General features: G+C 46.8%; 1 protein-coding gene across 8 annotated transcripts in view; it reads right to left on the bottom strand.

The window, feature by feature from the left end:
• Tanc1 (tetratricopeptide repeat, ankyrin repeat and coiled-coil containing 1) overlaps nucleotides 1–16,329 on the bottom strand; it is a 229,343-nt gene that overhangs the window by 73,360 nt on the left and 139,654 nt on the right. For 5 of the 8 annotated variants that reach the window (XM_016003138.3, XM_006984643.4, XM_042275331.2 and 2 more), the window contains 3 exons: nucleotides 12,628–12,732; nucleotides 1,254–1,384; nucleotides 20–206 (listed from right to left, as the gene is read on the bottom strand). In XM_016003138.3, coding sequence (XP_015858624.1) covers nucleotides 20–206; nucleotides 1,254–1,384; nucleotides 12,628–12,732 — 423 coding nt within the window. The remainder of the gene's footprint in view (nucleotides 1–19; nucleotides 207–1,253; nucleotides 1,385–12,627; nucleotides 12,733–16,329) is intronic. The other 3 variants (XM_076568508.1, XM_076568510.1, XM_076568511.1) reach the window with 2 other exon arrangements.

The following is a 16,329-nucleotide window of genomic DNA, read 5'->3' as shown; positions in this document are numbered from 1 at the left end:
CAAGCGGGGAGCTTCTTACCTATAATTCCACTGTCCTTGCTTTCCAGGGTGGAGCTGGGGCTGCTAATGGTCTCGCAGGGACTTTTGTCGGCGGCCGTCTTGCTGACACAGCTATTCAGGGTTGAGCAGGGGCTCTCGGTGCTGGGGGAGGCGGTGCTGCTTGTCAGCGTGGAGCAAGGGCTGATGCCTTGGCTCAGGGCTGTGCACTGCAAGGCGAACGGAAGCAGAGTTAATGTGGCTCCCCCGGCATGCTTCGACACATGTTTTTATTCTGGGTGCTAACACGATGAAACCAAGCACAAGACGAATGGAGGCACGTTTTAACCTCTAGAAAGCTAAACAGGGATGGACACGGTTTTCCAAATGCTCAAAGAGACGTGTTTTTGTTCTGCTTGCCTCCTTTGAGGGTTTGATTTTTACCAAGAGGGCAGTCTTAGCAATTCTTCAGTGGGAACACGAATTCATAAAACAGAGATGGCCAACAAGCAGACTTCCTTTCATTTAAAGTCTGCAGAAGACGGATGGGTTATGTGACCTCTGTACGGAAAACCTGGGGACCGGCATGGCTTCTATTCCTGAAGATTTATGGGTTCTGTGTTCAGGGAAAGAGACTGGTAACCACTGTAGTCTCAACGCCTCCCCAATGCGTGCCTCCTCAGAGACCCCAGAAGGAGGCAGACGCTCCGGCCCTCACTGCGATTCGCACACTCAGAGGTGGCAGGAGGCTGTGCTCCCTCAGACAGAGAGCGCCTCCCCAGAGGATGAGCCATGTGGTTTCCCCTCATTTTGTCTCTACCTCATCTCCTATACATCCCCCCCCCCCCGACTCATCCCAACCCCCAATCCCAACAGCTGGGAGAGCACAGGCAAGCACAGACCAAAGCAGTCAACTGAGGAATGGTCCTGTCAAGACTGAAGGAGCATCACTACAAAACAACTCTTTCAGCCACCTTAAATCATGTAGCCCATATTCTCCGGGTAGTGGCGAGAAGGTTAATATGGACATTTTCTTAAGTTCTGACCTCTCCTGTTTGTCCTTAACTACTTCCACCACCACCCCTGCAAAGACCCAGAAACAAACTGTTGCAATAAATTTCAAAACACAAGAGCCCAGAACTCATCTGACCAAACGATAACATGCCCTGCCCCCCCCACACCCCACACCCCCACACACACACACTGGTAGGGTGTGTACTATGGCCTCATTCATCCTCTGAGCAGGTAGGAAATGCAGCGTCTTCTTCCAGCATTACCATGGTTTCATTTTTGTCTTCAATAGTTATGTGTGTGGCACTTGGGATCCCTTCTCCCAGTAAAAATCCCAGCCTTGTCAACAGTTCTTGAGCCGCTGGCGAACAGCTCGGTTCATTATTGGCCTTTGCTTCTGGAACAAAGAAAGAAAACAATGAAGGCGCCCCTCTGGGGAGTTTCAGCATCGCATCTGGACAAGTTCGCACTCCAGCTGCTTGTCTGGCGCGTTTGTGCATCCTTATAAAATGTATCAAGTTTGGCGACAGTGCCTGTCCTCTAGCAGTACATTCTAATTAAGAGGCCACGACAGGTTGAAAAAACAGGACAGAGAAACACCAAGTGCAAAGGGTGAGAGACTGGACCTGAAAAGTAAGATTCCCCGTGTCATTATCTGACAGCAATTCCAGTATCATGTGAAGAATGGGTACCTCAGACACCTCTCTGGGTAAGAAAGGACTTCTACTTCATCACACCCTCAAAGAGCACTACATCCAATGTCACAGCAGGTCAGCATTCAAACCCCAATGGCATGCTGCAAAGACCCACATTATTTAGATGCTGGGATAAACTAGAACCCAAGCTCTCGTTCAACAAGACAAGGGCAGGAGCACTTGGTAGGAAACTTGCTGTATAGATCCCATAGCAATGGGAGTCAAAGCCCGGTTCCGACTCAAGTGCTAATCACAAGAATCCACATTGAATCCAAGACCAGGGGAAAAAGCCAGGAGGCAGGATCCAAAGTACCGCTGCCCATGCCACACGAAAAACATTCTCAGCAATAATGCTGGCAAGCATGGTGATTCCAAGGTCAGTCATCTGGCTTTCTGTCCTGAAGGGACCGTCCATGTTGGAATTTACTTAAATGCTAAACTGGAGCCTAATCTCGAGCCCCAAAGCCCAAGGGCACTTAGCTTTTGTCAAGTATGGCTGACAAAGTAAAATATGGACATTATTCTAACACCTCTCTCATACTTTAGAGCATCCACTGCGATGAGATCACATTCAAAAGCTAACTGTGCTTACTGAAGCTGGAACTCAAGAACAATGTGACTTTCAAGACAATTACTCCATGTTTCGTCTGCTCTTCAACTTGTCAAGACATCTGGATCTACACGTGTGTGCACCTAGTTTCCCCACAGATAGATTCTACAGACGGTAGGTGGAGGAAAATGTAATAAATGAGCGATGCTATGAGCTCACATCACCGCCACCATGTTCAGTTCTAACTTGGTAAGCAACTGCAAAATGTAATGAGCAAAACTTTGGTGAAAATCATATGGATTACCCTCGGTTCCAGAGCAGTCTTTCTACGTCATGCACCCAGAATGGCAGTTGTGAGAGAAAGCAGGCTGGCGACAGCCTCATGTAAAGAAAAAGCACCCACCACTTGCTCTCAAAAACCTCATGTTCAGGGCATCACTCTAGAGCCACGGTGATAAGACTGTTCTGTGTTTAGAGCCCTGCTGTTTCCAGATAAATTGGGTTAAACTCATAATATCCATGGCCCCGTGCCAACAGAGGGGAAGGGAACCAGCCCAGGGCAGGTGAACCACACCCCTAACTCAACCCTAGAAAAAGTCCCTCCCGCTAGAGACTTCACACCACAGACAGATTCTTAAGGGAGATGGCACTTGGGAAGGAAGGTGGAAACCTTCAAATCAACACGACCCAGGCACACCCAAAAACTGAATCCGGAGGACAGGTCCTACAGACCCCTCCTTCATCCGCCAGGCCTCACCCTTCTGCAGTGTACCTCAGGCCTGAGGCAGCTCTAGGTCGAAAGATGACTGGGGTCGGGGAGTAAGTGGGTGAGGGGCAGATCTTGGGGCTTTTCTACACCACACCCCTCTCTCTCTTTGAAACAATCTCCAAAGTGCTGCACCGCTGTGACTACATCCCAGCCCCAGAGACTCTAGCTTCTGGTTCAACCAGAAACACTCTGGGGAAAGGGCCAGAAACTCCACCCAGTTGGCACCAGGTAGAGAGGCCAAAAGCAGCTGTACACGCAGGCTCGGCTGCTACAACATTTATCCTGTGGACAAACACAGCCCGTGGCTCCCTTGGGCTTCACTTGAAAGTTCTGGACCCTGGGCAGGACCTGTATACAGAAGAGGGGCATTACTGATCCATGGCACAGTCACTGTGACCTCTACACTGAGCCTGCAGATAGATACCCCATGTTCTCACAGAAAGGGGAAAGGGGAGGGGGGGGGGAGAGAAGTAGCCAATCATGGCAATGAAAGTCTATAATATATAATATAACATAGTAATCCCAGCACTCAAGCTGAGGGAGGACTCTTGTAGTAGGTTTGAGACCAGCCTGGACTACATGTCAAGTGCAAGATGTACAGCCAACAAACACAGCAAGATATTTATCTCAAAAAGTGAAAAGCAAGCCCCCAACCCCCTAGCAAAACTAGCCATTCAAATCTCCATGCTCAAATGAGCTGGGGGACTGTGGCAATTCCAAGCTTAATGGCTGAGCTGAAGAGAGACACTACAATTCACAATGAGCTGGTGCCTGAACTGTTCACCTGGGCGTGGCTAGTGCCAAAGCTCTAAAACTTTGATTGAGGATGAGGAGACATGCATTCTTTATTTCATTTTGCATTCATAAAGTCACCAAAACTGTCTTCCTTCCAGAGGCTTCCCAATTGTTTGTTTGTTTGTTTGTTTTGGGGGGGGGGCTATATTTTTTCTAAACGTCACCTTAGTGACCGTCTCCTCAGAAGGTCCACTTCAGACTGAACTCCTCGTGTTCACTAAGCCGTGTATTGTTTTCCTCAGCTCTAACTGAACCCGCCCTCTGGCAGAAGGACTCCCGAGTGAAGACGGACAGTGCCATTCTGGGAGGGGAGAGGTGTCTGCAGAGCCACACGCCACTGCTCCGCTATGAACACACGCGAACATATCTGCGACCGAGGGAACTGGCCTCGTGTAAGCCACAGGGCGAATGGACACTGACGCTCTAATCAATAACGCCCCCTATGGAATCCTCATGGTGGAAAGTCGGCCCAAGCAGAAAGCTAAAAGGGAGTTCACAGGTCTCCTCCCTTCGGCCTCTTCCAGCTCTCTGCACACAGAGTACTGCAGTTGAGGCACGAACATCAAAGAGCGGTCCATACGCCGTGATGACCACCATCACTTCCACCATCGGCGCCCTTCCCCGGCCTCTTCTCCCCTTCCCCGGCCTCTTCTGCCCTTCCCTGACACTTCAGAAGCCAGATGGAGCCCTCTGAGCTAACGCTATTAGTGAGCTCTTCTGGCAATGAGCCTCTCTCAGAACTTCAATTTCCTGATCACTGAAGCGGCCATACCCACTTCCTGAACCTCAAAACCAGCACCATGCGAGAAAAGCCTCAGACACCACCAGATGGTTAGCGCCTCCACTAGCTTCGCCACCGAGGTTAGGCCCTCCTCTAGCATTGTTGCTCTTTTTGGTTTCACACGTTCACGTTGTTTCCCAGGGTGCTTGCAGATCTCTTCCCCCCAAAATGTAACAGGTTATCTATCATTTTCGGCCCAGACAGCTTCTTCTAAACGCACTATTCCAAAAGAAAAGCTCTCTCCCCTTCCTGTTCATAGCAAAGGTTCTCTCTCAGGCCCATGCTCACTGTTTCCCAGTTCATCTCCCTCACTCCAGACACTGTGCGATGCCTGCTGTGGGATTTGCCAGTTTCATCTCTAAATGGGATTTTCTCCCTCCATCCTTTGGGTAACCAGGCTAAGGGTTTGTCAATCTTGCCTGTCTTTAAAAGAACCAACTCTCCGTCTCAGTGAGTCTTGTCTTTCAGGCTTCTGTTGCACTGATTTCTGCCCTGATCTATGATTCCTTCCTGTCTGCTGGTTTGGGGTTTTTGTTTTGCTCCTGTTTTCCAAACTTGTGAGGTCCATTATTAAGTTACATATTTAAATCCTTTCTGATTTGGGGATCCTTCAAGGTCCTTGGTGGTCATTCCATAGAGAGGAGACCGCCCGCCTCACCCCCAATCTTCCTTGAACTCCGCAGTGCACTGGTCACTTGGACAAACTCTTGGACATTCACTCTCTAGATGACCTTGAACAGCTGAAGTTCCCAATGTTTGGTAATCAACTGTGTTACGTGAGATGGGCCCTGGACCAGACATTACACCCCTTTCCCTAAACTCAGCCACTTCTTACCCACGGCCTGCATTTTAGCTTCTTGTCTTCTCTGACTACTACTATAAGCATTTTTAAATTTGTTTGTTGGTTTGGTTTTGACACAGGGTTTCTCTGTGTAGCCCCGGCTGTTCTGGAACTCACTGGACTCAAACTCAAAGAGATCTGCCTGCTGCTGCCTCCCAAGTCCTAGGACTGAAAGTGGGTGCCACAATGCCTGGTTACTTTTTCAATTTCTTTCTGGTTAATTTTCCTGAGCTACCACAATTCCCTCCTTATTTCCAAACACCAGCATATTGTGAACAGAGCATCTATCTGCCAAGTTGGTGTTTCTAGGCCATAACATTTAAAATATACCTGCATCCAAGCTAGCTTCAAGTGAGTCAACTCATTTACCTCTGCAGTTTACTCAGGTACCCCTACATTCAATCTGCTGAGGCATGTTTCTGGGTTTGTCAGGGCTGGGGACAGAACTCACTGTGCCTCTGAGCTACAGTCCCAGTCCCAGCCCCGGCCCTGGCCCCGGGATGCAGTCTGGCAGAACCACAGAACTATAAACCTAAGAAATGAGGACCCTTTTCAGCTAACTCTGGCTATTTTCTTACACCTCACCAACGCCTGACAAACAGCAATTTCTTAAAGGTAAATTCCAGCGCTGACTTTAATGTGTACCAATTAACTTTCTGTACTCTGGTCCTGTAAAATCCAATGATCTGTTTTATGGGTTTTGTTCTGTTTTGTGCTGGAGAATTAACCCAAGGCACTACGCACATTAAATGGGCTGGCACTCTACCAGTGAGTTACCCCCCAGCCTGCTCATGCTTTGAAGGGATCATTTACCCGTGTAAGATTTTGTAATATCATGGATTGGGTCAACTGGGAAAATGCTGGTTTTGCAAATCTTAAAAATGTTGGCACATTTTATTACACAATATCAAACTATCATAATCATTAATATTACATGAGCTATTAACCAAAAAATCCTGAGAAGCTACCAAGCTCAATGTGACAGGTGCAAGTTTCCCCAAAAATGTAACTTCCATTTAAAAGGTCAAGTTTTGGCATCGATGACTAACCCTATGAGGTGTCTTTCTGTTGTTTTGTCTGTTTAATTGAAGTGACAGGCTCATCTCACCCCTTTACAAGAAAACTTGTGATAAATGCTCAACTGTGAACAATCACAGTTTGCCCGTCATTATTTCGAATGAATGTTAGGTTTCATTTGAAAAGCTGCTTGTCTAGCTTGCAATTCAAGTAAGAGCAAACTGCTTTACCTGGAGGCAGCCATCCGACATCACCCTGCAGGAGAAATGCTTGGGGCAGACTTCCTCCTTTACCACCCAGAATACAAAAAGATAGGTATTCGAGGGTCAGGACTGAATAACACTGACTGTTTTCAGTGTCTTATCAGGGGAATGCTTGAGTGAATTTTCAGTCCTGGTGCAAGTGTGCAGCAGTGTGAGGATCCCAGGATGCTGGCAGAGCAGGCATCTCAAGTTCTTTGGGGGTGGGCAAGGGTTTGTGCCATCTTTCCTTCAGGTTACAACCCATCACTGAGGGAAGCCAGGACAGGAACATGAAGCAGAAACAACGGGAACATTGCTCATTCGCTTGCTCAGGCTCAGGCTTACGCAGAGCCCAGGACTACCTGCCCAGGGATGGATGCCACCCATAATGGGCTATGCTCTCCTCCATCAAGGAACGATCAGGACAGTCCTCCACAGAGAGGCCCACAGGCCAGTCTGATCTGGGCAGTTCCTCAATTGAGACTGACTTCTTAAGTGACTCTCAGCTGTGTCAAGCAGACAATAAAAGCTAACTGGTAAGATACAGACACTCAGCCAGCCAGACACACACACACACACACACACACACACACACACACACACACACACACACACACACACGAGACGGGAAAGTAGGAGGCAGTCTTAGGAAGAAAGGTTTTATAGAAAGAGATGGGTTAAAAAAAAGATAATTAAATGACTAAAATTTATTATACACATGTGTAAAACTGTCAAGGAGTAAGTATATACTTTTTAAAAAAGGAGGGGGGATTGACCTAATAAATACAGACACAGGCACCTTAGGCCCACATTTTGAGACTCTGAATGAAGTCTACAATTATGCTCAGGGAAAGCCTAAAATTTTCTTATATATATCCATCCACACATCTCCCTTCATTTGCTCAAATTCCTGGGGGGTAACAGAACTGTCCTCCTCAATTCTTTCCTCATGACCTCTACCTTCATTCACTAACTTTCAGGAATCCCCAGATGGCCCTACTCACTGCACTCATGCTTCACTTTTTGATGGCACACCTCTACTTTTAGACCTCCCAAACTCTGTCCTGCCACCGACACACGGAAGGAAACACGGTTCTCCGGCCCCTTCCCTGCTGCATCTTCTGCCCGCTACAGCGTCTCAACGAGCTCCCAAAGCTGCTGGGCAATCTCGGAATGCGGAGATCCTTCCCCTGGTCTCCCATGCTTCATTTTGCTTCTAGGACAAAGGGTACCTGGTTGAGCTCTTTCTTGGGCCCAGTGTGAGTTCCAACTCTCAGCTCAGTCCTTTTGCTTATTAGCTTTCCCACCATCTCCAAAAAACAACCTCCTCAACAAGTCCCATCAAAGGCCTGGGTCTCCTCTGGACCACAGCAGCCACCTCACAGGTTAGGGGTCATCATCTCTTTCTCTCGGGCCCTGGGGCCCTCAGAATCCTCTCACCCATCCCCTCTTTCCCAACCCTGCTCTCGAGACTGTGTTCACACACCTCACTATGGGAACCATTTTCCATCCTTCCTCCTCACGCTGGCCTCCACCTGCCCCCTCCATGTACTCTGCTGCCAGCTGCTTTGTCTTGAACGTTAAGTCTCCCTTCCAATATCGATGTTCAAACCTAACCCTCGGTGTGATGGTGTTAGAATATAGGGCCTGTGGAAGGTGATCAGGGAAGGGGGAATGCACAGCCCTCACAATGAGATTCATGTCACTTACAAAAAAAGGACCCCGTGACCTCTTTCTACAGCAAGAGGTCACAGCAAAAAGATGGCTACCTATGAGCCAGGAAGCAACCCTCATCACATAAGAAATCTGCAAGCCCCCTGATTTTTAACTTTCTGGCCTCAAAAACTGTGGGGGAAAAAATCTATTTCTATATTGTTTATAAACTACCTGGTTTGTAGTATTTTTGACACAGTAGCCTAGGTAGACTATCAGGTAAATCATAAAGCATAGTGCGTCAATTAAGCCTCTCCTGTGCTCAGCATCTCTGCCTTCATCACTGTTTGTATTCATCCCCCTTCCCAGTCACACTGCACAAGGGCCTTTAATCCCCTACCAGACACCAAGGCTCAGTGAAGAGAGGACCCCACACATACTTGATAATTCATCTCACACAGTGCCTAGCACAGGGCTTTCACGGTTTATAATTATTTATTTACTGGAAGAAAAAAAACTAACGAAGAGCTCCCCTATGCCCATTCTCTCTTCTAATAAGTGGACGTATTAGGCATGTCCACTTCAATACCCCATCAAAATCTCAATCAACAGTAGAAGAAAGTGCACTGCCATCAGAGAAGCTGAAGATTAGAGGTGGGCTTACCTCTCGGGACAGGGAGGAGATTACAATTAGGGGAAACACAGTGATGTTTTATTTCTAAAACTAGGTAGGGAAAAGACAGATGCCATCATTCTTTAGACTCCTTTCTTCTCCACACCATCTTGAATATGTGTAAAAGTAATTAAAAATATTACCCCACACGTTCATCTAAGAAGATGCCCTCTGCTCAGAGGACAGTTTTGTGCTTAATGCTGCTGCTGCTGTCTCAGGCATGTTGTTTTAGTCTTGTTTTGTCTTAAGCTTTGAAAACAAGGTCTTGCTCTTTAGCCCAGGCTGGCCTACAACTCACTATGTAAGCCAAACTGGCCTTGAACTTGTGGCCCTCCTCCTTCTCCCTCTGTACAGAGTGCTGAGATCACAATCAAGTCCTAACCACCCCATCCAGTATGCGGGTTCCTTTTCTTTGCAAACCAACCTGCTAGGGGAAACAAGTTTCATCATATTTTGAGATTGATCTTGAGCAATGACTCAGTAGATTAAGAAGTTTCTCACCCCTCCCTATCCCAGCATGCTTTGCTAATGATACAGTAAGGCAAACCTACATGAAATATGGTTGTTCCTAATCCAAAGAAATGAGGTTATTTATTGCCATTTAACCATCCTCTGTCAGGTGGAGGTATCGTTTAAGGGGGAACTCACCGAGTTAACAGCAGGATGCTTATTTATATAAAGGGCTTGTTCTACGTGGTGCCTAGGTTGAGAAGAGCTCTTGACAGAGGGAAAATCGGGGAGAGGAGGTGCTCTGTTTTCTCTATCCATTAAGTCTGGTTTTGCCAGAGTAGAAAAATGCGTGGTTCAGACATATTTCAAAATACTAAAAAATACATTATGTCTTTCTTACAGATGTTTACAGGTTTGTGTAAACTTCAAGTTCTTTGCTTATTTAAAAAAAATGTTCACCTGCTTGAACCTACTTCCCAGATGGCTAAGTTAAAACACAAATTGATTGTGCTCACTGGTCTCATTTTATTTTGATTGAAATTCCAAACAGTGAGCAAAGAAACAAGAATTTATGGGGTTCGTGGCCACTGAAACAAAGGAGGCAGCCTAGGAGAGGGTGGATCAAACCTTTGGATTAAGTTGATACTGCAGAAGTCTACATGAAATTTCAGAGGCATCTCAGGAGGAGAGTCAGTATTAGTTTACTGAATCCTGTTATGTTATTACTGACAGCGATGGGGAGGGGGTCACAGAGACATAAATAAGAGTGCCCAAAGGAAGCACGGAAGGCAAGAAGGTCAAACTTTCTGGTGGACGTGAGCGACAAGGCTGGTATTAAACTCTGGAAATGAGTTTGCCCAGCATACTTGGCTTCTTACTCAAAACGAGTTGGCTCTACTTAGCAGAAGCCTCTACTTGAGGTTCAGTGATCTAGACATAACATTTATACTTTGATATGGCAATCTTAATTAACTCCATTGAAACTTAAAAGATTCCACAAAGATTACAAGGCATACCACCCTTTGCTAATTGTCAAGTTCAATTTTGTTATACAACTGCCTCGTCATCAGCCAGCAGAGTAACTGCTGGAGCTTGTTTATCTCTACACATGACCGTGGACCCAGACACGTGAGCCAACCCTCCCATCCCACACCTACAAAAAGGAACACCTCTCCTTTCTTAAAACTGGCCAACTGTAGTGTTGTGATTTGGGTCCTAATGGGGTCTGATGAAGCTGAATCAGAGAGCAATGAGCACACCTGCAGATTTTGGCCACTCTAGCAAGACCAATGGCTACTCCTGAGTTTAGCTTGGCCCATGGCCAAGTATACACATCTCTTGCCAGGAAAGGTGTCCAAATCTGCCTCAAGCCAGAGGAGAAAAGTTGACAGTGAGAATTATTTGTAACCACTTTTCTTAGTCCAATAAAAATTCTACATCTGTCCCCTCGCCTCACATGAGAAGAACCCATCCCAGAACCCCATGAATCCCTGTGATGGCATCTATGTCTAATAATAGAGTCAGAACTCCAGCACTTGAACCCGCCAGGACTACAAAGACTTTGGTCAGTGGAGATCAGGTGTGGGGCGGCATAATGAATCTGAATTGAGCAGAGAACTGGTAAATTTGATGACTAGTGCTTACCTTCAAAAGAATGTTCTTGTTTCCCCACACAGAAGGAAAACAAGGGAGAAAGAAAGGCTCCCTGCAGATGTCACAGCCAAGAAAGCCCCCCCCCATTTAGGTCCAAGGCAGCCCCCACCTCCCAAATGGCAGTGCTGGTGAGAAGTCCTAAACAGAAGAACAGGTAAACAGAAGGGCCTTTATTGGGTAAACAGAGGCCTAGAAGAAGGGTTTCTGCTTACCAGGATCTTCCCTTAATTAGCCCCAAAAGGGCAAGGGCATCTAACTCCCAATCAACTGAACAGCCAGTATCAGTTCAAAGATCCCGCCCCGCTACTGTCATATGAATCTGCTTGCTTTTCTGCTATTTTCCTCTTCTCTCTGCATCCCCACCCCCAAGATACAGCCTTGGCAGTTTAATCACCAATAAACCTTTCTTTCTACCCAGGAAGTGGTCAGTCAGTTCAGTGGTTTCACCGCACCCTCACTTACAGTCTCTTGTAGCAGTTGACAGCTTTCTAACCTAACTGGTCACTACCATGAGTTCTCTACCTTCAACACACACCCAACACACACACACACGCACGCACGCACGCACGCGCACACGCGCACACACACACACAAATCCTCAATGTGAGCCCTTTCTACTACACAAATGGTATTCCACAGTGGAAATCTGGCTGAAAATCCTTCCCATGGGTGGGCATCCTTCAGTGTTCGAAGCTATGAGAAGCAAGCTGTGTTCATGGAGGACAAAGCAAGCTTCTACTGGCTGAGTCTGACTACCAGGTTTTTGCAGGGAAGGGACTTATATGTCCAGAACATTCTGCGGACAAACAACATCCCAGAAAAAGAACAAACAAGTAAATTCTTGAATTGATTAAAAATAAGCAAACTATTAGTGCATCTATTAAATGCTACAAGCATATAACGTATGTTATACTTACATTTTGATTTAGAAGTAGTTGTGGTCATACAAATGACTTTATGGCAAAAAAAAAAAAAAAAAAACCAAAAAAAACAATAACAACAACAACAAAAAACAAACCCTGGCTTCAATCAGTTTGGATTTTTTTCTTTTTTGTCTCTAATCTAATCCCCCCTAAAGAAAATCACAGATGTTTAACTTTTTAAGCTTCCCAAAGTCGCCACACGCTCTTAAGCTGTCTAGTGGAAATCTCAGATTCTCAGCCAAAGCTCGCTCTTGAATATTCTGAAGGGGTAATGTGTTTATATAAAAACCAAAGTCAACTGGCTGGCTTTTCATGTCTCCCAAACCCAGGAAGGTCAGAATTCAGAGGACACAAGACCCAACCCTTAAGCAATGCAAATACACCCAACTCAACTATTCCTGCCTCTTGTATACAATTTCAAGAATTCACATTAGCTAAACTAATCTCTGTCAACTGCCTAAGGGGGAAAAAAATCTCCCAAATACATTTAGTTCAGTGAAACATTCTTGCAAGGGACTCACAGGTTTCCTTCAGAAATGGAGAATGCCACTACGAAGTCTTTAGGGAAGGGGGAAGATGGTGGAAAACATAGTCTTACCGTTCTCACTGGGCTCTGAGGGCTTGGACCCTTCTCTAAACGGGACCATAACTGTATCTCCAGGCACCCTGGGGCTCTCCACATACTTGGGCTTCCTGACGGGACCTGCAGTGGGAAAGAGGTGAGTGTAGCTCACTTTTTCCAGACGCAAACAGAGCTTCAGAACATACAGTTTGTGTCCTTACCGGGACCCAAACACGCCTAAGGAAAGCTGGCCCTTCCCTTCAACACACACACACACACACACACACACACACACACACACACACACACACACACACACACACACACGGTCAGTTCAGAGCAGACATTAGAATGTCCAGGCTTGTCTGCCAAAGAAGAACAGAGTGAGTTCCATTTGGAGAATGTAAACGCTGACCAAAACCAAAGCTGCTCCCCTCCGCTGCGGTTTCTCCAGCTGTCTTTACTATGTGTCAAACAGGGGATTCTGACGTGCTCAGACCTAGACAGCAGGAAGGGATGCTGTCCTAAGGAAGAGACCATGGTTCTCTCATTGGGGTACAGATAGACGGCTTGCTTGCTCGGCTTCTCCAAGTCAAGAGCTGGGAATTACAAACAGCTGGCCTCTGGTATCAACATGCTGAGCGGCCACCCGAGGTAAATCTCTTATCAGGCTGATGACCCATGCTAACTGCACGGAGCCCAAGCATGGTTGCTTTCTTGGCAGCTGAAGCAGCTGCCCTCAAGCGGGTGTGCCCACAGTCCCGCCCAGATGTGGGGACACAAGATACCGAGAGTTGTATTCCCCTCCCCCAACTACAATTTATCAGAAAAATCTGGAATTTTCAGTTTACTTTTTGAGTCTGGGTTTGGCTATGTCACTCAGGCTGGCCTAGAACTAACATCCATCCTTCTGCCTCAGCCTCTGGAGTGATTACAAGCTTGTACCACCACATCCTTGAGAGTCTTTATAATTTTACTTTTTTTTTTTTTTTTGTCCTGAGAATTGGACCTTCTTTCCCTGCAGCTGAGGACAAAGGTGCAGTCAGTCACTCTGGAAAACAGTCTAGCCGTTGTTCAAAAAGTTCAACCGAGCTGTCCTGGGGCCCAGCAGCTCCGCAGACACAGACCTATGTCCACACAGAAACCAGGGCACTGTGCTCACAAGAGCATTACTGCTGTTCCTGAAGGGCCATCACCTGACGAGGCAGACTACCGGGGAAGGAGAAGGGATGAAGCAGCCGTTCATGCTGCAGCATGAATGGACTTTAAAGGTATTATGCCCCATGAAAGGAGCCAGTCACGAAAAGCCACATCCTGCATGATCCCTTTCAACATGTAACTTCCAGCACAGGGGAGCTATAGAAACCAAAGATCTGAATGGCTGCCAGGGCTGAAGATAGGCAAGCGTGTAGGGTAATCAGGGAGTTCTCTGGAGAGTAACGAAATTTCCTAAAATTAGACTTGAGCAATCCGTCAGTCCTAACACCTTGGGAGCATGCTAAAAACTATAATACCCTACATGCTTGGATAGGTGAACTGCTTGGCCTATGAACTGCATCTAAAGTGACTTGAGAAGCAACAATAATGCCTATGTGCACCTTCTAAGTATCACATTTCATTTTGTTCCTGAATCACCTGTTTGACCTGCTACAGTATGCACAAGGTCATAGAGAAAGACGGGGGTGGGGTGGGAGTGGGGGGGGGGGTTGGCGAGGGTGGTGGGCAGTGCTCCGGGCAGGCTACAACACTCGAATAAGCCCAGACCACTGCGGTGCCCAGGCTTCATCCCCACAGTAAGCAGGGTAATCCAGGCAGAATGTGAACATCCTCTTGTCTCTACATCTTCTATGTCTGAAAGAGCTTGTTCAAAACATGGCTTATGGTGAGGGATGCTGCCATCTAAAGGTTTACTGTGAAAGTATCTACAAGCCTGGAAAAATAATCCAATTCCCAGCCAGCGGTCATGCACTGCATCTTAAACAGGCCGGGTTATCCAAGAAGCTTCTTTTAAGAAAAGGATGCCATTTCAAGCTTTAGAAAACATGATTACAAATAACTAATCAAGTATTTACATGTACGGCTGTTTTAATAGTTTATTTAACTATAATACTGTCAGTATTTTTTTTTTTTTTTTTTAGTGTAATGATTACTGGAATGGAAAGAGATATCCACAGTCTAAGTGGGGGCTGTGGTCTATATACAACAGCACTCGGATTTTATCTGATGCATGTATACATCCACATTTAAGATATCTAAGAGAGAAAACAGAAAGGCTAAAGCATTTGTCAGGAAGAACAGGAAGGTGGCCAGAAGAGGACAAAGAAACAGAACAGGGAATGGACAACTCTACAGGCATTCAGTTCTCCCCAACCCCACAGCCCCGCGGAGCCCTGGTCTCTTAACGGTTAATGGGCAAAGAGGCAGCCCAGCCCTTTGTTACTACACTGTCTGATATGCTGAGCTGTTACAGCCTCAACCTTACCCCACCTTACCCACTGCTCCGGACACGCCTGCCCCGCTTCCAGAACTCGGGGTGCAAGAGCAGCAAATCCAGGGATCTAGTTCCAGGCTCCAAAGTACTTACTCAACATCCCCTCAAAAATACCCTCTTAACAGTTCGGTGTTTTCTTAAAATGTGGATTACTTCACAGGGACAGCAAGAGGCGCTGTGGATGGTGTGAACAAGAAGTCTTATATCACTCCGAGCCTTCAAGGGTCATCCACACCCACCCGCAACGGATCTGTGCCTGGAGCAGCAGCCTGTCATTACAACAGGTTTGAGGCCAATCCAGGCTACAGAGGAACTTCCTCACAGCCTGGTTAACCTGGTGGGACTATCTGAACACACGGTAACAAGAGCTCCATGGACACAGCTTACCAGGAGAGCCCTTACCTATCACACGGGCAGCCCGAGATCCAATCCCTCCTTAAAAGACATCCTTACAAATCCACCCTTGCCAACCCAGAGGGGTTGGGATGTTAAGTGCAGACTCTTGGAACGAATTTAGACAAATCTGGGTTCAATCACTGTACCTCTCTTTCCTCATCGTCCCCTTATTCTGATTCCAGCATGTCCCAGAATTAAGAGACAAAAAAGCAAGGCTCTTCCAATGGGGGCAACAGCCATGAGGGCACAAACCAGGACTCTATGGTTCCCAGACATAAACAATACAGGGATGTAAAGAAAGCCTCTAGTCCCCAGTGGTCAGTCAAGCTAAGCACACTTGCAAGCATTCACTAATTCAGTCCCAGAAACCTGGGGAGAAAAGCACCATGTTCACCATTTTTAGGTCAGGAAACCGAGGCTCAAGTAAGTAAAGCCAACAATTAGCTTGCTCCAAACGCAAAGGAATTCACACAGCTGTCTGCACAGTTCTGAAGCCCATGGACTGAGCTGCCACTCGGAATTCTAGACTAGGCCTTCGGCTCTCAACAGGGCCACAGCACTGGAACCGGCGCAGGTAGCAAAGCTTTTTTATTCATCCCACGCGTCTCCGATCGCCCCTTTTACTAGCAGCAGAAATATTCAAGTGAATATAAACAACTGTTCTCCAGCATGACCCTTTTATTTAAATTGCTTTTCACGAACAGCTGAACCGCGGATGCTGTAAAACAAGATACATTTATAGGCAGCAAGGTTTTTATACGTGCCCCGATTGGTCGTTAGAGGATTCGAGCACGCTCTCTACCAAGCAACACAGATGAAGCCGTGTTCGCACCCTCCCCCGCCCCCCCAAG

This window comes from Peromyscus maniculatus, chromosome 4 (genome assembly GCF_049852395.1).
Source record: "Peromyscus maniculatus bairdii isolate BWxNUB_F1_BW_parent chromosome 4, HU_Pman_BW_mat_3.1, whole genome shotgun sequence".
Taxonomy (NCBI): domain Eukaryota; kingdom Metazoa; phylum Chordata; class Mammalia; order Rodentia; family Cricetidae; genus Peromyscus; species Peromyscus maniculatus.
Note: the sequence above shows the minus strand (reverse complement) of the source record. Positions and strands in the feature narration are given on the sequence as shown.